This window comes from Aedes aegypti, chromosome 2 (genome assembly GCF_002204515.2).
Source record: "Aedes aegypti strain LVP_AGWG chromosome 2, AaegL5.0 Primary Assembly, whole genome shotgun sequence".
In the NCBI taxonomy this organism is placed as follows: domain Eukaryota; kingdom Metazoa; phylum Arthropoda; class Insecta; order Diptera; family Culicidae; genus Aedes; species Aedes aegypti.
The window spans coordinates 334,588,809-334,613,093 of record NC_035108.1 but is presented as its reverse complement, the minus strand read 5'-3'; the positions used below and the strand labels follow the sequence as shown (position 1 = coordinate 334,613,093).

The following is a 24,285-nucleotide window of genomic DNA, read 5'->3' as shown; positions in this document are numbered from 1 at the left end:
CCGTCAAAATTTACACCAATTTACTTAAAATCTTGAGTTCCATGAGGCTCAAATTGATGGTTGCCAGACAACTAAAGCTGAAATTTATTATCTTTATAAATTCAATTCAAGATTTATTATCTTATAATTTTATCATATTCACATAAATCGGTCTAAGGATATTTTCAGTTCCGATTCCATTATTTAACCGTAACAAGTATCTTACAAAATCTGTGATAATAGTAATCAAGGTTAGGATTATGATCTACTAGTTGTTTAAGCATACTGTGATTCTTCTATGATTAATAGCATATTATAACTTTTACTGGATTATGAGCAATTAAACTGTTATTTACAAATAGAAATAGAAATTTTAATCAATTATTTAAGTAATTCAACCAGTAAATGAAAAAGCGAATAAAGTACTATACCATTCAATTTCACTAGAGTGAACTCTAGAAATCAATAGTATAGTACTAAAATCGGTTTTTCATCTACTTATAAGTATTCCAATAAACAGCTCGGAGATTTATTATAATTCAACCAGTCTTCCCGAGAACACAAACGATGTGCAACTTTGATTTGAATCAAAATGTGTACTTCTACTGTACGAATAAGTGTCCTATGGCTTATTCTATCCACAAGATCACATAGGACAGATTTGTACATTACAACAAGTAACCCTATATATATTTGTTTTGTCAACCTTCATTTGAAATTTAGGCTACCATCGAGCTTGAGAGAAAAAAAAACACTTTATCCATGATTACATTTAAGAATAATGTACATTAAGGAACAAAAATTTAAAATAAAAAAAAAAATGTTCAGGATCCCTCGGTAGATTTTTTTGGGGAACATGTCAAATGAAAACTTAAAACCTATATTTTTGAATGGTGAAAGATTTAGCGATGCCTATTTTTTGGTAATAATATTGTTCTACCAGACACGCCGTGCAAACCATGCTGAGCCGATTTGGTCGTTTGAAATGATTAACTTTGTCACTATATTTCGACTACTTTCCACGAGAAACCGCAAAACAGATGCAGGAAAAGTTTGGTCAACATACGTGTCTCCTGATGCCGAATTATTCTACAGCATTTCCGCACACATTTGACACATTTCCACATGCACATCAGTTTGTTTTCAATTGATCTTGACGACAAGTCAGTAAAATACTTCAACTTTTGAATAGTCGGTAATTATTTATACTCAGTTTTCGGCCTGTTCGGTAATGTTGCAATATTAGGGTCGAAATGAGTCTGACAACTACCGTAGTTCGGTAAAAAGCAAAAATGATTACTGAACTTCAGAAGTTTTCAATCAAAAAGCTGAATGTTCAGAATTTTTATTATTTATTTATTTAACAATTCATACCCAGTATAAAAAAGCACCGAACAAGCAAAACGTGATTGAGTGAAAAAAAAATCATCAGAAAACGATGTGGTCTCCGTAACTATTGATCTTTGTTGAATGAATCGAAAATTTAAAGCCTCTATAAAAATAAAGCAAAAAAAAAGATCTTTATTGCAACAAATGATTGGCTCATCATGTCGCTCTTGTTGAGCTTATTCCTTAGAAGTATTTTCATGTAAAACACATCACATAAAAGCTTTTCTAAATCAAAAGAATTACAAGCCATTATTTCACAAATGATATCTTTAAAATAGTTTAAAAGGGATTTTTTATTATATAAAATTCGGCATACTGCCAAGGGCTGATCATATTGTGTAAATGTACAAAGAAAATGAAGTTCAATTTGAAACATCTGATAATTCATTCGTGTTCAATATATGTAAAATTGGTCTTATGCCGTTGAAATTCTTCAAAATTAGATTACCTCTATTATTCTCACATGAACTCATATATGGGCAAAAGGCAAAAACACAAAAATCGTTTTTTTTTTCAATTTTTTTCCGATGAAAGATTTTGTGACCATTTGTCCCGAAACTCAACCAAGAGCTTTTTTAAATCAATAGTATTATCTACTGTCCCTCATATTATCATACCATATTGAAACATTTGAGGAGCCCAAACGGAAGGAGGTGTAAGTAACATTTTGGTCGGATTTGAGCTGAGTATACTGAAAAATTGTAGTGTTGTAGTGCAAGCTTTTCAACCGTATCTTTTATGTGATTTTTCCATTCTACAGAAAAAAATAACATAATTCGTAGAACTTTGACTTGCTTTTGGCTCCCATAAAATTTGCATGGAATGAAAAATTGATAAAAAAAAATGCAAACTTGTTTTTCTCAAAACCATTCCAAGCAACCAATAGTTCGGATTTTACGAAAGCAGTGAACTCAAAAGTTCAATTTTAGTAAATTTTAAGTTCCAATGAAACTTTATCGCTGATTAAGAGAACACATCGGATACTGACAGAACCAAATTCTCGAAAAAGTAACTCATATACTTATCATCTTCTAGAAAGTCTAGAATAAGTTCGTATCGAACTATTTCCCTACTTTAAGGTAAACATCATTCTATATAAGTTACTTAAATGAACTTTATGCGGTAGCTGTCGTTCGGTTAATTAGTTAAAAAGTGAGCTGCTAAAACCAAACATGCCTTTTTATCTGAACTTTTGATTACTTTGGAGATTTTTGTCACCTACACCCCTTTGCTTCTAACCTTCTCAATTTTGAATGTTCAAACGCAAGTTATTTCGACAAAGCCCTTTGTTTTGAGCTTCAGATACTTCCTCTTTAACTCTAAAATAATCAATATATTTGTTGATCTCAAGGCCTCCATGAATTTGTGAGTTTGTGTCTCAAATCCTGAACAATTAACAACAAATTTATTGCGGTGCAACACGGATAGAGGTGATAGGCAAATCAAAAACAAAGTTCAGTCAACTCTCCTTAACTCGATATTGGAGGGATCATCGAGTTAGGGAGGTATCGAATTATAGAACATAAAACCAGTACAAATTGGATCGCATCGAGGTACCCAAGAAAACCATGATTTTCTAACTTGATATCGATATAAGTATCTTAAAAGCTACCAATTGTTCTTTGGGTAATCGTGTTTTGGTAGTGGTTAGAACACATGCCTCTCACGACGAGGACCTGGGATCGAATCCCATACCCAAGATAGTCACTTATGACGACTTCCTTCGAAAGGGAAGTGAAGCCGGAAGATGAACTAGCCAAGGGCTAAAAGTCTCGTTAATAAAGAGTTTAGTGAAAACCGGATGTAAATTAGTTGAATGCAACCTTCACACTCACGATTTGAAAAAAAAACTTAACCCGGCCTTACACGGGTTAACGGGTCAAGTCGGGTCGGGGTCGTCATCTCCTTTCGCTCGCAATTCACAGAGGTAAGTTCAAGTAATGCATTTCCATTCTCAGGAAATCAGAGCTGACATGCAGCATTTCCTCAGTGGGTGGAATAACATGACGAACATTAGAATCCTAACCTACGAATGGTTTCACCCGTGGCTGTCAGACTGCAGGCAGGATGGCGGGTGAAATATGCAAATGCTGGAAACGATAAAGTGCTGCAGCGCGCGTCGCTCAGGGAAAAACTTCATTCGTTCGGGTCAATTGGAAGTGCATTCGAGCGCGACATTTCCACCACACTAGCAGCTTTCGTTCCACGGACGGACGGAGTTATCGATAGCAAAAGCGTTAGCATTAATATTAAATACCGCGATGGAGTTTACCGTAATTTCGAGTGAAATTGATCAAGTTTTATAGTTTTCGATTTCCATTGTTTGTAATGTTACCTGAATGCACGAAATCAAATTGATCACTTTACGTACACAATCATTGCTTTATTGATCTTTATGCATTGACGCAATTGATTTTTTTTTAATTAACATTAACATTTCATAAAACAAGCCTGAATATTTAAAATTGAAAATGGCAAAATTGATCACAATTTAACAAAACACGTTTAAGAATTAAGACAATTCGACAATGTTTTAAATTAATATAACACATCTATAAACTAGAAAACACAGAAAGTCTTTGATGCTAACGAAACATTCAGCGTCCTTGGGATAAAATGCCGTTCGGTACCGACCTGATCAATTTCGACCAGTAAACAATTTGACCCCGTATTACGGTACCTTATTTGCGTGCTGCGTCGTCACATATGGCAGCGAGCGACATCGGATTCAAGCTTCGTCGGTACCCCCGCATATTGCACCCCTTCCGGACGGAAGCAGTGACGGTATTTTAGGGGCAATACGGGTTTTGGTTTGAACATGTCAAAACATCCACGAGGGTGGTCACGATAACGGAAACGATCATACCGCGTGGCGGGTGGTAATTTGCCGATTGGGGATACATTTCAACAATTGCATCGCGCGTGCAACGGACAATATACACTACCCGTCATAAATACGGACTCACTGAAATAAGTATTGCAACACTCAGCTGAATAATGAATCACCCCCAAAAAGTTTAGCATCACCTCAAAACAGGTTAATTCACATTGCTATATCTCGAGATCCTTACGACTTGCAAAGAAGCGATCTTCAGCAAAGTTGTTCAGGGGATCAAGGACATCCGGAAAGCGAACAGTTTAGTTCGCAATTATGCCGTTAGGTGGCGCTAGTGAGCATGCAAAATTGAGCATTTCAAACTAGTTCTAGCTTGTGATCCATAAAGGATAGAAAGTTCGGGTCTTCGGCAAAGTTACTCAGGGGTTCAAGGACATCCGGAAAGCGAACAGTTTAGTTCGCGATTATGCCGCTAGGTGGCGCTAGTGAGCATGCAAAATTGAGCATTTCAAACTAGTTCTAGCTTGTGATCCATAAGAGATAGAAAGTTCGGGTCTTCGGCAAAGTTGCTCAGGGGTTCAACTGCGTTCCAAGGGACCATCGAGTTAGCCATGAAAACCAACTTTTACTATGCTTCTCTAACTCGATATCGAGATACGGAATATCGAGTAAGGGAGAGTTAACTGTATCTCTTATGGATCACAAGCTAGAACTAGTTTGAAAAGCTCAATTTTGCATGCTCACTAGCGCCACCTAGCGGCAAAATCGCGAACTAAACTGTTCGCTCTCCGGATGTCCTTGAACCCCTGAGTAACTTTGCCGAAGACCCGAACTTTCTATCCTTTATGGATCACAAGCTAGAACTAGTTTGAAATGCTCAATTTTGCATGCTCACTAGCGCCACCTAGCGGCAAAATCGCGAACTAAACTGTTTGCTTTCCGGATGTCCTTGATCCCCTGAACAACTTAGCTGAAGATCGCTTCTTTGCAAGTCGTAAGGATCTCGAGATATAGCAATGTGAATTAACCTGTTTTGAGGTGATGCTAAACTTTTCAGGGTGATTCAATATTCAGCTGAGTGTTGCAATACTTATTTCAGTGAGTCCGTATTTATGACGGGTAGTGTACATACACCTAAAGGGAGGCATTTACGTAATTAGCCAGATGCGAAATTTTTGCTCAGGCGCATTTAGATACATCGATGTCAATTTAAATTTATGCTTCACAAATTTAATGTAACGATGTATGTAAACCGAAAGATAGTTAATTCATGTATGATATACTGCTTAAGTGGATTTTTCAGATAAAACACTTTGATTTTCCTTATCAGATCCCGAGCAATTCTTATGGAATCCTATGGATTTCTGGCATATTTCTAAGCCATATCATGAAGATACTGAGCAAGTTCTGGGGTTACTAGGAAACAGGAAACTTCTGGGATTTCTCGCGAAATCTGGTAGACTTTTAGTGGTGATAGTTCCCAACATCCTGGGTTTCTAGTGGATAATATATATGCCTACAGTATCCTGGGCAGGGATGGGAAATGTACTGTAGCAAACATTTACCACCTCGACATTCACATTTTTCTACACGACCATCAAAATCCAAAGCAAACCATGACCGTTCAAAACAAAAAACAGTCACGGCTCTTTAAAACTGTAATCTTCTTCTTCGCAACGTTTTTTCAAACCCGAATGCGAAATGACTCGAGCATAGTGGTGACATGATTTTGCATATAATGGCGTTTACAGTGTTATTAGTAATAGATAGCGCCAAATCCAACTCATGTATTGTGCATTCAGATTAACTTTAGACCGAAGTTCATAAGATAAATGAAATATCACCAACAAAAGTTCGCCGAAGTTTGGCGTCGGCATTCTACCGAAGTGCTACGCCGACAAAGGCGTTCCTTATGCGTCGGCGAAGCACTAAATTAGAATGCCGACGCCGAACTTCGCCGAAGTTTTGACTGCCGAACTTCTTATTGTCACTCGAATTGTCAATAATGAAAATGGCGAACAAAGCTCCAGGAAATAATTGACTGATTGCTTTGTTTTAAAATTAATAGATTGAGAAACAAAATCTGGACAAATTTTAGATGCAAATTGATCAATCCAATTATCGGAATACTCCATGAAAACAGGAGGAGAATTATCATAAATTCTAAAATTTCTTGCTACAGACCACAATGTGGATAATGAAGTTTCTCTACCAAGGTTTTCTATGAAATATTTCCAATAGTTCCTTTTTTTAAATTTAGTAGTACGAGTAAACCAAGCTTCTGCTTTACAATATAAAAAATAATTTTCTCTAGATCTCAAACGACGATTTTTTTTAAAGTTTCTGATTTATTTTTTAAACAATCAGTATCCCACCAAAATGTAGGACGTTTATTTTTTATAATTGCACTAAATTTTATTTTTCTGAGATTTAAGTAAACAGTCAAACATTAATTTAATGAATTCATTATAATTTTCTATCGGGGAATTTGAATTTTTAAGATTAATTATTGAAACAGAAATTAAATCCGAAAATTTAACCCAGCCAACATTTTTTAATAATCAGTAATAGAAGAATTTATTTGAAGATTATTTTATGTACAGTGACTAAAACAAATCTAAATTGGAAGATGATCACTATTATTAGGATCATTAATTATGCTCCAAGTTAGCTTATAAGATAAATTATTTGAACACAAGGATGAATCAATGTATGAATTTTGTAATGGAGGAACAGCAATTCTAGTGAACGATCCATCATTTAAAATGTTTAAATTATATTCATCAATCAAATCCAATAATAAGGATCCACGACCATCAATTTTATCACCACCCCAAGAATAATTATGTGCATTACAGTCACCCAAAATATAAAATGGATGGGGAACACTGTCTAAAATTATTTTCAATTCAATTAATATTAGGAGGAATATATAAACAAATAATATGAAAATGGTAATCCATATATTTTACAGAAATAATGACATATTGAAATTGAAAACGTGTTTTTTCTCTTATGAGCAAGTGAAATCAACTCAGCTGTAAAAAATCTGAATAATACGGGAAGATAAACAACTCCATGGCGGGAAATTTTCATCGAATGATTTTGCATTAGAATCAATTTTAACTAGAGCCTCATTTGTAACTTTTTCAATTCTTTTTCTATTTAATGGAGGTTTATAAACAAAATTATCTAAATTCAAAGTGTCATCAAATTCATCATCAGTTAAGGATTCATAAACATTCGGAGTGGTACAATCCGCCGAGTTTTTCAAAATTTCGGAAAAAAACTGTTTTTCAATTTTTGATGGAATTTGGGTTTATACTTTTATATACAGAACAATCTTTCAAAAGGTATAATAAATACAGAAATCATAAATATTACTACATTTTGATGATAAATGAGATTTGATCACATTTAGAACATTGAGGCTTATTGGAGCAAAATTGATTCGTATGTCCGAAAAGAAGGCATCGTTCACAATGCATAATTTTCGGAAAAAAGCCTAACACGAAAAATTACATTGTTTACTTTAACAAAGTCTGGAAGTACTGATCCAGCAAATGTAATTTTTATACAATATGAATGAACATATTTAGAACCTTTGTCGTTCAAAAAAAAAGTTTGGACAAACGATGGCAATCTAAAACATCGACGGGAGAAATAGCTTGATTGTCAAAAATGCCAACACCACTAATTTCGCACCGTGCAATGTGCATATACACGATAAGATCCTGCAAAAAGTTGTGATTGCAAAGGTGAATCACGAGTACCAAAAACAACTCGTAATTTTTTAAGTGAAATTTTTTTGATTTCCTTGAGGATATATTTTTACACAAAATGGTTTTGCAGAGAAGGATGATGGTCGCGGTGGAGAATTACCATCTTTCAAAACAGAATTATGCACATCAACATCCATGATTGGGGTGCAAAAATATAAAATTTGAAATAAAATCAAAACTATTAACGAAGATAATATATGAAAGTAATAATAAAAAGATAGTTAAAAGCTCCAAACATGATTTTTCGCGCAAAGATGAGACTTCAAGCTTCAAAATGATTCGTCCTCTTGATAAGTTTCAACTCTCGCACCACAAAGGCAAAGCTTCTTTCGCACCACACAACACAGGCAATAACTTCTTCCGCACCACACAGGCAAAGAATTCTCTAACTTGCAAGAAGATTTCAAGCTTGAAACACGACGAACAACGCCCGCTTGAAACACCGCAGAACACAGGATCAATAGGACCTATCTAACATAGGCCTATTCACATGACGTTCCAAAACAGCTGATCGGGAAGCTCTTTGACAGTTCTTCTATGAAAATGACAGCCTCGTGTATGCACCGGTCCTCCACCAATGTAAACAAATGCATAGACGGGCCTGTCACATGAAAAGGCCTATTGGGAGACTCTCTTTGTTTACTTTCTCTTTAATCAATAACTGAGTCACATTAACCTTTTCTGTTGCGTTTTTTGTATGAAACACTAGTCAAGGAAATTGCTTTTCGATCTAAAGTGAAAAACTTCCCAAAAGCTTTAGTATTCCACTATTATAATCGGAAGAGAGCGAAAGAGGAGAGAATCTCTCATTTGTACATAGGTCCTTTAGTAATGTTCAGCGAGAAATCATTATTGATTTTCAACTTTTTAGTATTAGTTCAAGAAACAGTCAATGTTAAAAGAAGAACATCCTAAATGGTATCAATTATTCACTTCTCTAGTAGCGGAAATAGCTGCTAGCAGAGGTTTTCGTATTGTAGTTAGCTTTTGACAGTAACTAAAACGGTACACGACTTATTCGTCCTTGTGTAGCATCGGTTTGCTTCAATGCTTCGAATCGTACTACAATAATCAGTTCATAGTTCTAGCAATCACAAGTTTAGGTTTCTTCTTTTCACAACGAACAGTTAGCCTATTTGACGTAAGTGTTCACCGAGTCATTTAATTTCTGATATACGCAAGCAACTCCCACAATAGGTGAAGTTAAGGATGCTATCAAACAGCTCAAGAACAACAAAGAAGCTGGAAAGGATGGTATTGGAGCGGAACTTATTAAAATGGGCCCGGACAGGTTGGCCACTTGTCTGCACCGATTGATAGCCAGGATCTGGGATACAGAACAGCTACCGGAGGAGTGGAAGGAGGGAATAATATACCCAATATACAAAAAGGGTGACAAGTTAGAATGTGAGAACTATCGAGCGATCACCATTCTTAATGCAGCCTATAAAGTGCTTTCCCAGATCATCTTCCACCGTCTATCGCCACTGGCAAGCAGATTTGTTGGAAGTTATCAAGCCGGATTTGTGGACGGTCGATCGACGACAGACCAAATCTTTATGTTGCGGCAGATCCTCCAAAAGTGGCGCGAATATCAAGTCCCTACGCACCACCTATTCATCGATTTCAAAGCGGCCTATGATACCATCGACCGCGAAGAGCTATGGAAGATTATGGACGAGAACGGTTTTCCCGGGAAACTGACTAGACTGATCAAAGCTACGATGGATAGTGTACAGTGCTGTGTGAAGATATCGGGTGCTTTATCGGACCCGTTTGAAACACGCAAAGGACTTCGACAAGGCGATGGTCTTTCCTGCCTCCTGTTCAATATTGCGCTAGAAGGTGTTATGAAACGGGCGGGCTTCAACATGCGGGGCACGATCTTCAATAAATCCAGCCAGTTCATTTGTTTCGCTGACGACGTGGACATTGTCGGAAGAACGTTCCAGGTGGTTGCTGAACAGTATACACCCGATTCTGTTTTTGCACGGATTTTTTTTACACGGCCGTGCAAAAAAAGTTTCCATACATTTTTTTCCGCCAAAACCTTATTTTTGCATGAAACGTCGAGAAATTGAGTTACTTTTTTTGCACGGTTTTTGAAATTTTGAACTGAAAACTTTTTTTGCACGGTACGCATCCCCCGTGCAAAAACAGAATCGGGTGTACCAGGCTAAAACGTGAAGCAGATCGGGTTGGATTGAAGGTAAATACGTCGAAGACGAAATATCTGCTGGCTGGAGGAACCGAGCGCGATAGAGCTCGCATAGGCAGACGCGTGACGATCGACGGGGATTAGTTCGAGGTGGTGGACGAATTCGTCTACCTCGGATCATTGATAACGTCGGATAACAACTGCAGCAGAGAAATTCGAAGACGTATCATCGCCGGAAGTCGTGCTTACTATGGACTCCACAAGACCTTGCGGTCTGGTAAACTTCACTTCCGTACTAAGTGTACCATGTACAAGACGCTAATAAGACCGGTAGTCCTCTACGGGCATGAGACGTGGACAATGCTCGAAGAGGACCTGCAAGCGCTAGGAGTTTTTGAACGACGTGTGCTTAGGACGATCTTCGGCGGAGTATGTGAGAACGGCGTATGGAGGAGAAGAATGAACCACGAGCTTGCGCAACTCTACGGTAAACCCAGTATCACGAAAGTCGCCAAAGCTGGAAGGGTACGATGGGCGGGATACGTTGTGAGAATGCCGGACAACAATCCCGCAAAAATGGTGTTCAACTCAAATCCGGCCGGTACAAGACGAAGGGGAGCGCAACGAGCTAGGTGGTTTGACCAAGTGGAGCAGGATCTTGGAAGTGTGGGGCGATCGAGGAATTGGAGGTTAGCAGCCATGGACCGAGTTAGTTGGCGTAACATTGTGGCGCAGGTCATGTCTTGAAGGACGTAGCGCCAGCAAAAGTAAAGTAAGTAAAGCAACGGTGCAAAGTCAATCCTGGAGGAGAATTACACCTGACCTAAATTAACCCTTATGCTAAAACTATGTTTTTAATAAGCCTCTTTATGAGCAATAAACTATGACAAATATTCAAATTTTAAAGAACAGCCTATGATCAAAAGAAAAAAAAATCTCTTATATAAATCAAAGCAAGTGAAATGCAAATAATTGTTACATCAGTATAACTACACAGAACTGCCAATGATTAAAAAAAGGTGAAATACCCAATTAAAATACAAGCTTAATTATTTTCAATAGTTATGAAACCAGTACAAATCGAAAGAATAGCCTATATTTAAAAGAAGGAAAAATTTCTGATGAAAATCACTCTAAACTCTAGCACATCATTGGTAACCCAGACACGAATCAACCATCAGCATAGAGCCTTGAGACGAGTTCACAACTTCATCTTGAATTAACGGATCGTTTTAATTATTCTCTTGGAGCACAAATAGGGAGCCGGATCCTATTCTTGGCACTTTTGATTGACTTCGGCAGAGGGTTTTTTTTTAATCTATAAAACTCATATTTGGCCACAATATGCGTCAAACTGATGCGCTTCTTATTGCAAAATTTCAGACAATTCGGTCGAGAAAAACCCCACATGCCAAAGTGAATCTTGGAAGTGCTCAACTGGTTCTGCAGTTCTGCACCCTATAGCGACAAACATGAAGTTTGGTCATATCATAAGCATCAACCAATTAATAGCTAATGAGTTAGTGGGCCACATTTATGAATCCTACTCATCAGCGTTGAAGCAATTTGATAATTTTATTTTATTCGTAATTCGTCCAAACGACCCGTTCGGTCAAATGTCATTCGGCCAAATAGCGTTCGGCCAATCGGCATCTATCATTTCATCTTTAACATAAGCCAACACACAAAGAAGTAGATTGAATTCAGCTAATACTGCTTGGACAAAATGTATGGTATGTATGGTGTTTTTTCTCCTGTCTTTACTGATTATAATGGCTGGTGTTTCTTAACTTGACAGGAATGATTTGGATGCTTATAATTATATTCGGATTGTGTAGGATTCTAACCGATTTATGGTGGACCTGCATAATACATACAGAATTCACAAACAACTTTGTTCACCATATTCTAGCTATTGAATCTCGATCATTCCGATTTCTAGTTATGATCTATGATAAAGTGCCTGCCTTACGGAACCTGTTTCACTAGTTTGAGAACGAAAGTCCTCTTTCTGTACAGGTGTCTTCATTTCGTAACGCTTTCCATACCATGATTCTAAAATCACGATATCGAAAACCCCTTATATTCATATTTGTGATTTGGTTCCAGATAGCGCGATTTCTGTTCACGAGCGCTGTCAATGATAATATTGCATGTGCAATACCTAGTAGTGAACAAAACAGATCCTAGTACGAAGCTGCCATTGATTTTCTCCTATAGCAACTTTCTTGTTTACTGCAATTTGATTGATTAAAGACGGAAATTTATTCAAATGGATACCAAAGATGGATTGCTCGTTGCTCCTGCTCAAAATGAAGCCTGTTGGTCAAATGAACTGAAATTGCAGCTGATAGCATGCTTCCTCGAGAGCGTTGCTGTTTGTTTCAACAGGACGAACGACGGAACTTTTTCTGTTGATACTCCTTAAAATTATGTAGTTTTCCGGGGAATTAATAGATGTGCAACTAATGTATTTATAGTCATGGTGCCGTATTGAAAATAAGCGGCAGCATGTCAAATCTTAGTTCTTTTAAATGAATCTTTAGAAAGAGGGCAATGAAAGGTTCTCAAAATTTGTCATTTCAGTCACGGATCACCAGAACACGATTTAGAGCTGTGTTCTCAAATTCGTGAAAATAGTTCTTGTTTAATCTAATCCAATCTAATCTAATCCAATCTAATCTAATCTAAGCGCTTGCACAGCCAATATTGAAAAGCATCTAAATACCTAAATTTATTCAGATATTTTCTTGTCAGTATTGATATTTGCAGAATATCAGCGATATGATACAAATATTAAAATGGTCAGGCCCACTGTGCAGACTTTGGTGTTGAAGACAATTGAAAAAATCATGACGATTAGGTTATTCACGCATGAATAAACTGATAGGCAAAAAAAAAAACAATTTTAAGAAAGAAGAAACGGGACAACCGTACCAACTGTTTCAATTCATGGTTATAGGTAATATCGTTGGGAGTGGCGTTGCTAAGAAAGTTAATGCACACTCCATTGTTGTTCTCCTGGGTTGGGACATAGGCATTTCTTCCTTATGTCCTGGCTCAAGAGCCTTGGTTCAAGCGCCTTTGCTCGCTGTCTGAAACGAGAAGAAAACTTATGTTGCCCCTTTCCCGCATAAAAATAGATTAGGAATAACAAGAATACGAATACTTGATTCATTTGACCAAATATCAGACAATGTGTGTAATTTGATAAAAAAAAATATAAAATTGAGTATTAAAAACGATCTCACCAAATTCCAGTAGTGCACCAACGTCTGGTGTGATTGTACTCCTGGATTGTGGGTACTGCTGTTACAACCAATGACTTCGTCCTGCAGCAATCAACTGTAGCTTTGCAGTGGTCAGTAAAAACAGCATTTTTCACCTCTATGGGCCTTGGTCTATTGGCAAATTTTTCCGTCTGCTATGTATGTACTCGGACGCCGAAACATTCACTGAATTTTGCTTCTTGTTGGTCCACAATCCAACGCAACATCCTCCGAATGAACTCGGGCTCACACATTGATGGAAGTTCGGCAGCAGGAAAAACAGCAGCGCTTGAAAAATCTTCCCCGTAAGGACAATTTGCATTACTGCTTGATGCACACGATTGTCCGACATTTTCCCGAAAACCAATTCCCCGAATACAATTTCTTCGAATGACATTTTCCCGAATGAACTATTTCCCCGAAAATTATTCTCCCGAATGTACCATTTCCCCGAAAAAATCAAAATGTAATAGACATACTGAAAGCTATTCATGATCCTGCTGCCAAAAAATATTTAACGTGCTAGATGATGTAAGACTAGATGGAAATTGATTAATTTGTTATAAAATCCATACGTTTAAAATAACAGATGTTCAAAATAATGTGCCCCGTGCTATTGACTCAACACATTTAAGTTTTTTTGTGATAGCCTGATGAAAAAAGCGAGCATGTGATAGGCAGTTTCATTGGAAGCGGTATCTTTGGAGTATAGATAATTGGCTTTATGAACATTCTGCTTAGTTTTGCCTTCTTAGAATAATAAGCTGTTTTTTATATTTATACTGTTCCAATATTTAGTGGCGCTTAGCTGATAATATTTCAATTTGAATTTTCCCTTCTTTTAATAATATGCTGTTCTTTCACATTGTTTCGTATGATTACGCAAACATGCCTTATTTGGCCAAATGTCCTCATGCCATATGTCCACTAGATTAAACGTAATTTCATTACACTTAGTGACAGTAGCTACAGTAAGTCCATTGATCCTTAGAATCTATTATATCTTGCACTACATATTTGAACCTCGAGTCTTCTTTCTAATTTCCAATGGACAACATGCTTCTTTCTTGATTTACTGACAATCAATATCAGTTTCTTATATAAAAATCCTATTAAAATCTTCTTATGTCTTGGGTTAAAGCCGAATAGTATCTAGTCGAAAACGTCAAATACAGAGGTATGTAGTAATGGGATGTATGTTAGTAATCTATCTTCTATATAAATAAAAATGGAATGGTGTTTGTATGTCACGAAATGGCTTGTGAACGGTTCAACGGTTTTTCATATTTTTTACACTGTTGCAATTGTCCAGGGTTCCGACGTGTTCCTGCGTCAAATAAGTTTAAGGAAATCTTCGGAATAGTCGTAGAAACGCGAAAAAACTAATGTGTCATTTTGTATAGGAGATTGCATCCCAGTTTTCAACAGCCTACTTGGGCAAAACGTAGTTTGCCGGGAGCACTATTAATAACTAAAAATGCTAAAAATTAAATAAAAAAAATGTCTATCTAAAACAAAATCTCAATTAAGAGTAGTTCGAAAGCATTGAAAATCATGGATCAAAATAATAAAATCTGTAATATTCGTTTTTACAATGACCTTTGAAGTAATAGCATATGATTACCAGAGAAAAGTCTGATTAAAGTTTAAGTGGTCCGGTTAACAGAATTCTAATATAAGAAGGGCAAATTTCTGATGAAATCAGTACTGTCGTGAATCGTAAGTCAGTCCCATTTGCATTTCCGTCAAAATTGAGTTGAGTTCAGTTTTCAACATATCTTCCAATGCTTTTTCAGCTGCACTAATGGAATAATATGGTTTGATCTGTAAAATTATTGAAAAAACACCGAGCTTGATTATCCCATAATGAAAAGTAATCACATATCAGTCCCACTACAGTTGTTTGCACCGTGTAACACAAAAAAGAACCGTGTTTTGATTATCTCTATATTGTTTTCGGAAAGATATCGTAGTCAAAAATAAATTGTGAAAGTTCAATTGTTATTTTATTTTTATTTTTTTTATTATTATTTATTTTATTTTATCCTGTTCCAATCCTTTTGAATTTTTCAAATCTTTGTATGAAAAACGAGTTTGGAAACTTAAAAACCCATTTTCCCTACTTTTTACAGATTAGACTGACTTTCGATTCAAGGATGAGTACCAGCTGCACTGCCGTGAATCGCAAGTCAGTCCCATCTGTAAAAAGAAGGCATTGAGAAAATGGGGTGTGAAGTTTTCAAACTTGTTTTCCATACGAATTTTAAAAAAATTCCAGAGAATTGGATTATGTTCAAATCTAAATGAAACATACACAATTTGCTTTTCACTACTATATATTTCTGAGAAAAATATAAAGATGATCAAAACACGGTTCAGTTTTGTGTTATACTTACTTACTTTTCATTATGAGACAATTTGATTTGCTGTTTTTTCCTACTTTTTCCGAACAAATCTTATTATCTCATCAGGGCAGCTGAAAGAGCATTGGAAGATATGTTGAAAACTGAACTCAACTCAATTTTGACGAAAATGCAGATGGGACTGACTTGCGATTCACGGCAGTGCAAGCAGAACAATATTAATATAGCAAAGCTTCAAAGAACTGCCTACAATGATAAGAAGGCGAGACTAGCTTTAAAATGTCAACTATTTTGATGCCAACGATTATTAGACCAGTAATATAAGGAAGAACAACCTATATTCTAAAGAAGAGATATTTATAAAATTGAAAACAAGCCTTTTACGTTATAAATTGTAGTTCAAATAATTAACCATCTCTTATATTTTGAGAAACAGAAACTACTAGGGTAAAAGCACCGGTTTTGTCGAGCCTAAGTGAAAACGTCAATAAAAATTATAGGACAAGCCGTATTTATACTACAAATATGTCAAATGCAAACTTTCAATCCATATTATGTGTGTAAAATGTCGAAACCATCGTTTCGATTCGAAAATATCGTTGTCAATATAGGCTTCTACAACCAGTTTCGGCCAGAGACCTAACTTCGGTTCCTAAATTGGCCAATCACATTGATTTCTTATGAGAGTGGCCAAATTAGGAGTACCCTGGCCAAATTAGGTGTATGGGAGTTAAAATTATCTTATTTTTGAATCAATTCGGACGAGTAAATGAAGTAGCTCTATCATGTGAATGTTATCTACTGACCACAAAAGGTTTCATGCTGATTGACTATGTAAAACGGTGTATAATACACTATGGCTACAACAAACGAAAGTAATGATCGAATGATAGTTTGAATCCGGTATGTCAGATGCGCCTCAAATCCACTTAGCTCATTCATTATTTCTTGTGTTTTCATGCAGTCCTCACTGCATCTCATTTGTTTCACGTCTTTGAAACCTGCAAACAGTTTCCAACAAGACAAACTTTATTTCATAATTCTGCCGTTGCCAGTTCAGCCAGTTGTCTTTCAGACGATTAATGTTCGGACAAACGACATTAAGCATCAGATTTGTTCATCTATTGAATATTCTTTCAAAACCTACCTTCTACGATTCTTAGCATAATAAAATTTGAATACCGAACTTCATTTTTCAACATATTTTTGAAAGCAGACATGCCAGTAAAAACTGTCATCGATTTCCAATCCAAATATTACATTATTTGATTCAAATCATTCATAAGGAAATCATTCGTTTGAAACGATGATCTAACTTGCTGAATGTAGTCTATTACACCGAAAATAAAAAAAATGGATGAAAAATGTTTTTGGAAAAAGCTTTCGGGGAAACAGTACATTCGAGGAAATAGTTCATTCGGGGAAATGGTTTTCGGGAGAAAATCCTTCGGAAAAAATTCATTCGTGGAAATGGTTTTCGGGGAAATGTCGGACAATCGAAGCACACACATAACGTAATAAATGCAGAAAATAATCAAATATTGAACATTACAAAAACAAAGAAAAAATTCTAAAATTTGACGGACGGAAATTTTTTTCACGTCCGTTTTGAGCACAGCACGTTCTTGTTTAACGGAACAAACTTCACGTTTCCATGATGTCTTTATGCTTTTAGTGATCATTTCACCAGGCGTTACGAATGATGTGTGGAACTTTGTTCCCGAATCCGTGATTTTTATTCATGGTGTATTTTCATAAACCGAAAATCAACTTCATCCAGAGTTCGTGACTGATAGTGCCCATTTTTAGGAACGGTTTTATTTGCGTGTATAAGTCACCCTACCCAGGTATTTTCATGCGTAGGGCATGCATGTCCTACTCACTTCTCGAGCCTCTGTAAGTTGTCTCCGGCCTTCCTTAGCCTATTGATAACGTCCGCGGCTACATAGTAAAGCCATGCTGAAAGTGTCTAAGTTTAATTCCCGATCGGTCCAGGATATTCTAGTAATGATTTCCCTGAGTAGAAGCTCTCAATAACTATGGAAGTACTCAATGAACTCAAAGCTGAGATGCAGACTTTGTCCTGCGGTCAATATTCACTCGTAAAGTGTTCAATCGTTTTTAGATTACCAAACATAACAATGTGATTAAACATTATATTCCATTTTATAGATATACATTATTCGAATATTATCCAATTTACCAAATTATTCGAATTTTACCGATTTTAAACATAAACCTTTAATCATCATCTTGGTTCAACTTATATCGTACTACCTTCATTTCACTCCAACTTCTACTGCCAGGCACACGACGACGTCAAAAATGAAAAATCACAGTGAATTATGATTTAAATCCCCCATAATTGATGCCACTGACCGTCACTTACAGTGCTCTGATGAAAACTTATTCCCTTCCCACCAAAGCCACATCACATACATGCATACGTACCTATGGGTGCCACCAGTCCGGCCAGCATGGCGCAATCAGCACCAGTTAACAACATGTTAAGTCCGGTCGTAATCACCAATAAGTACACCCCGAACGGCTTCATCGTCATCCTGGCCGTCGTCGAGGTCATGGTTGTGGTTAATTGATAAATTAAATCTTATTTTAAATAAATATATAAATTAAATAAATACACTCCCCCCGGAGTCGTAATTAACACACCGGGATGGTCAACCAACAGATCGCACAAAAACCACGCACGTGGGAGTGGATACACTTTTATTTTTGGAAATCAAAACGCGGAGATCACTGAGCGAGGAACGCACACTTTTTGATAATCGGATTGCATCCAGTGTGCACTTAATTGCATCGTACTCGACATCGAAATCCTACACCGCAGAAATTTAGTTGCTTCCAATCGCGACTGGCAACTGTCACTGTCGCAGCAAATTGACTCATGTTTTGTGCGATGCACTTGTTCTGCAAACGATTCGCCGAACTTGTCGATGGAAAGTGAATAATCACATCCAATGCAAATTTTCTTCCTCTCCTCGACGACAAACCCGGTTTATTCGCCGTAACAAGCCGTGTGAAATTCGATATACACCTCAGCATCCAAGACCGCAAATCATTGCATCGTTATTTTTTCGTTTTCTTTGCTTTTTTTTCTCCCCCCTCGGCGGAAACGTATATCCTTGGGGTTGGTGAATTTCCGCGCACATAGACGACAAAAACACACAATTTCCCTCTAGCTGCTTTCCCAACACATATTTTTTCGCAGCTTCCCACTTATCACATCTGCTATAGAATTTCCTCTCGCTCCGAGGATATATCGAAGGGACTGGCAGAGAAGAGCGCTCACAGTTGGCTTAGCCACGAAACTCCTTAACTACATTTTCACTGATATGCGGATATTATTTGTGGATTCTTCCTGGCACACTTGCTCAACACCCACTAGCCTCCCTCTAGCTTTCTCAAACCCACAAGAGAGAAACTTCGGAAATACAGTTCAGTATGTTAGATATCCCAGAAAGCCAACCGACACGACGGATCGCAGGATCGACCTGACACTTGAGACTGCTCACGGACGACTAACTGCGGATGGCATGGCCGTAACGTACAATCCGAGGACCTTCCCGTTCGCCGAAATTCACGCAAACGCGAACCGAAAAACCGCCGCGCTGCTGACTGTTGCTCACTTCTCTTGATCTCTTTCGTCGAGTGCCCGTATGGATGTCGTTCCCTGCTATGATAGACAGACACTATGTTGCGAAAAGGGAGAGCAGTGCGCCACGGTGTGGTGAGCATAGAATGGAGCATAAGGCTAGGCGGCCAGTAGAACCGCATGCACGAAGCGACAAGGAAAAGAGAGAATCGTATGCGGAGCCAACGCATGGTTCATTACCGTAGTGACAATAACAGAGCAGAATGCACGCGATAGTTACGGATGGGAAGCATCGGACAACGCAAAAGAATCCGGAGAAAACGCCAGGAAATAAGATTGAGAGATTTTAAAATTCGGGGTCATAGGGTTACCAATACACTAGACAATGTTTAAAGATAATGTGTCTGTAAAAGTTTACCTAATTATATTTTATCTTTTCCGTATATTTGACAGAAAATTATATTTTTATTAGTATCATTTTAAACATTACATTCATTTCTTATGCCTGCATGTTCCGTGTTAGGCAATACTATCATCTCCGAATCAGGTAAAACTACTAAATTAACCTTTACGTCCCCGTCCTCCGACAAGGCATTTTCAATTAGCTGCCATTCCGTTGTTGACTTTAAAAAGGTACCAGTCATTTGTCATCAATGTAAAATGCGAAATTCGGAACCATGCCGGAGATATTCCGGGTTGAATTGGGGCCACAAGAATGCCTAATTCGGGAAATGTGTTTATTTTTTTATTGATTGCAGTTACAACATCGAAGTTTTTATGTAAAACGTAAGATAATGATCGATTGGAATCATTTAAACGTACCGTAAAACGGGGTAACTTTGATAGTTTTTTCGAAGAAAACTTGAATATTTATGCATGCTGTTTCAAAGATTTTGAATTTTTATTTTTGAAACAAGTACTAGTATCCTAGCTATCGATTGCAGTTGAAAGATTGCCATGAGATTTATTTTGAATGGACAGTGAATCAATTGTCACCCAACACGCGGCAACAAAGACATTGTCATCTCCTATTCCTGTTGCAACAATTTTATTCCGCAACATCAGTTTATCATCACTTGAACAGAATATGACAAAGATCGATCACCACGTGCGCAGCGATTTTGTGGGCTTCGCATTGCAATTTTCGAGAACTTTCTTCATGTTGGTAAACATTGACACACTATCGAACAGCATCTATAAAAGAAATTTGGTTTTGTGTTTAAAATAACTGATTAATCGCGAGTTGAAAAGGTTGCAACAATGTTGCGCCCTGTGATTGTCATGACAATTTTGCTTTGGATTGTGTCCTTATCCGCAACAGTTGCAACAAACGGTTGTGAGCGAGCTTGCTTTGTTGTTTATTTTTCGTCTATTTTGATGACAATTTGATTCACTGTGAATGGATATATAATTTTTCATATAATCGAAAGTCAGTTTTCTGTTTTGGGGTAACTTTGATAAACAAAATTGAATGAATTACGAACATTGTATACCTCTAGGCGTTTATAGTTATATGGACATTTCTGACTTAGCTTACAAAAATGGTCACAGTTTGTTAAAATGGTTCTCGCTAAGAGATTTGAGACCATATTCAAGTTCTATGATAACTAGGCTGTCAAATATAAGTGACGAACTATTCAAAACAACACTAAATAGTGATTGTAGAACAGGTTGTTCGTAAACGTTTCGAAATTGCTAAAATTGCATCAATTTTCAATATTCGTATAATAAGTCTCAAATGTTCTCGATTCAAATGATTATAGCTCTGACATGAAGTTTCATACTATTATTCTTTACTATTGCATTCGTTTTGCTTAACTGATTAACAGATATTATCTTATTTCGTTTTGTATGTGGTGGGTCCCGCACTATCAAAGTTACCCGCATTATCAAAGATACCCTGTTTTACGGTACTTTGAATCAGTGAACCGTTCCGGAACACCAAAGCCGACCCATTTGGGGACATTTCCGTTTATATCCAAAACGCACCGTGCGACATCTCAGAGTGCTTCGTGAATCCCAAGCAGGACAGTTCGGTTTTGCGTCGTCCGATAGATTTTGCTCACGGTTTCGCGCGTGTTTTCGTTGCCGGAGAATTTTTTTTCCCTGTTTTGGAGCGTCTTGCTGGGTAGGTATTTGGGAAGGCCCAAGCAAGACGGTTTGTTTTCGGGACGCCAAGAAGTTTTGCTGTCAGTGTCAGTTTTGTGTTCAGTCGAGAATGGATTACCAACTGGTGAGTTCGTTTCATGTTTATGATAACACATTTTTTCTTGAAAGCGCAACTTTTATGTAATATTAAAACACACTTTGTATGGTTCGTCACTATATGTGTAGCATTATGCTTTTTTCTTATACAATTTCAATATACATATATTTTTCTCTTTTTGACATTATTAAAAATTATCTTTTAAATTGTTCGACATTGTGAGTGTTGACGTATTTTCTAAAACTTCTACCATATCGAGACAAAATGCACAGTACTACTCATATGTAATTTTCAAACAAACTATGTATGGTTCGTCACTACAAGTGTCGGCATTATTCCTGTTTCATATAATTTAAAATATATACATGTAATTTTCAGTTTTCGTCATTAATAAAAACGTCTTTTGAATTGGAGTTGTGTTTGATCTTCCGACCTTGACGCTTGCTCCTGCGGGGGCCGGCGATGAAGGCAGGATTAAACATGTCGCGCGTCGGTCAAGTAAAAGTGAAAAAGTGGCGTGATCCATTAGTTGTGTTTGATCCTTCGACCTTGACGCTTGCTCCTGCGGGGGCCGGCGATGAGGGCAGGATCAAACATGTCGCGCGTCGATCGAGTAAAGTGAAAAAGTGCCGCTTTCGATTAGTTCTTTATAATCTTCCGACATTGACGCTTGCTCCTGGGCAGTGCTTCAAGAAAGCCCGAGTAGTCGTCAGTTGTTTTCCCTCACGGGTCGCGCGCCTATTTTCTCTGAGTGCTTTTATATAGCCGAGCAAACGACTGAAGCTGAAAGAGGATTGTTGCTGCTCAATGATGACGGATCAATTGATGAGCTCGTTTCATACTACTGTTCCTAATCTATAAAATATGTATGACTGTACCGTTAATCGTTACAACGGTGAGATGTAAATATGATGTTTCAAAAAAATATGAATGGTTCGTCACTGTGAGTGTCGACATAAACTCTGGTTCATAAATTATTTATGTCTAATTTTTTTTTATTCAATATACCTTCTTCTTTTTACCTTTATTTTTGTAATTAAAAATAAAACTTTGAATGGTTCGATACTTCAAGTGTAGACTTCCGAAAGGTTCATGTTCGGACCAGTTCTCGAAATAAAATTTCCACAGCAGTGTTATTCGATTACAGCAGCTTGAAACTAAATTTATTAAGTTAGTAATTATTCTTTAGTGCGATTAACAATTTTCAAACTTACAATTTATAGTTTCTCTTCGATCCCTTTCTTCCTTCACAGGTTTCATCACCGCTGGGCTAGTTCATTTATCTGTAGATTATCATCATCATCATTACTTAAAACCTCAAATTATTTGCTACTTTTAGTCTACTTACAGTTGCCTAGTTTCCTTTAACTATTCTTTTCTTTTCAGGGTACGTTTACTACCGCAGGATTCAACTTTTCAATCTACAATTCAACATCCAATAAATATTAGCAAATCTAATTATCAATTACATTACATCAATTACTTACAGCTATATCCGAAACTCAGAACTAATTTCCGAACGAAAACACATAAATAATTCTGCTTTTTATATTTCACTCAAGATCCGATAAACTAATTTTTGCATCACCAAATTCACTTCTACCTTTTCGCAATGGCTTTGATACGATGATCTATATTTTACCAAAATCTTATGCTTCTTATGTTTTATTTACATTTTACGCCGGGTTGAATTCAATCACACGACAATTCGCCTACCTCGCTACCACGCTACCAAACCGACACCTTCAGATGAGTGATGGTTGCTCGATGTTGGGTGGTGCGAACAGTTCACTTTATTCAACAAACTTTGAAAGGTTCGTCACCTCAAGTGTCGGCATAATTTTTCTCTACATAGATATTGTTCATATCAAATGAAAATATTATATTTACATATAAGCATGTTTATATCTCACAAATAATTATTTATCATGGTCTAATCGCTTATCAATGTGAATCCTGTGACCCAACGATCCTTCCCATTAACAAACATCCCTCCCAGTAACCTTTGTGGAGATGCAGAGGCAAACACGGTCTCCAAATAGCAAAGGTTACACACTAACATTCCTTCCCCCAATCCCACCTGACTGCAAGGACGTGGCCGGCGCCGTTATTGACCATGTATAAATAGAGGCACTGAATTATGCACACTGAAGAAGATTATGGCCAATCCCAGCCGAACTTCTAGTTGATTCTTTGTGCATTTTCACTGACTTCGGTCAATCACGGAATAGCAACCATTGATATGTGTAGTCAGTCTAAGCTAAGCTAAGATAAGCTTAATAAAAACGTCTTTTGAATTGTTCGACATTATAGATGTTGACGTATTTTTTCCAAAAACTTCTCGAGACAAAAATACAAAACTAGCTTTAAAAATAAGTCGTATATTTCCCCCTTGTCCATGGATCGCATCACCGACCAGAGGTGGCTCCCAGATCTTTTCCTCCCTCACTAATAAACACCCTTCCCGTGGTGATTGTGGAGATGCAGAGGTATTCTCGGTCTCTAGAAGCAACAATCATTACACCCTAACATTCCTTCCCCATCCCAACTGACTGTAAGGACTTGGCTGGCGCCGTTATTTATCAATAATATTAGATCTGCTAAAATTGCACTTCGAGAGTAAGCGGAAACTCCCATCCCTTATTCATTTGGATCGTAGTGCAATTCTTACCAGTTCCGATCAATCACGG

At 37.2% G+C, this 24,285-nt stretch overlaps 1 protein-coding gene and 1 long non-coding RNA gene across 3 annotated transcripts in view; both read right to left on the bottom strand.

The window, feature by feature from the left end:
- The window catches only part of LOC5575982, a 526,418-nt gene extending 507,081 nt beyond the window's left edge, over positions 1-19,337 (bottom strand). For both annotated transcript variants that reach the window (XM_021846000.1, XM_021846001.1), the window contains exon 1: positions 18,228-19,337. In XM_021846000.1, the coding sequence (XP_021701692.1) occupies positions 18,228-18,357 (130 nt within the window). In that variant the 5' untranslated portion in view covers positions 18,358-19,337. The remainder of the gene's footprint in view (positions 1-18,227) is intronic.
- Positions 19,338-22,685: 3,348 nt separating this feature from the next.
- Positions 22,686-23,275, bottom strand: LOC110675831. The gene is made up of 3 exons (XR_002499832.1): positions 23,083-23,275; positions 22,944-23,016; positions 22,686-22,878 (listed from the first exon to the last, which is right to left on the bottom strand). It is a non-coding gene; the product is annotated as an uncharacterized LOC110675831 (long non-coding RNA).
- Positions 23,276-24,285: the final 1,010 nt, after the last annotated feature.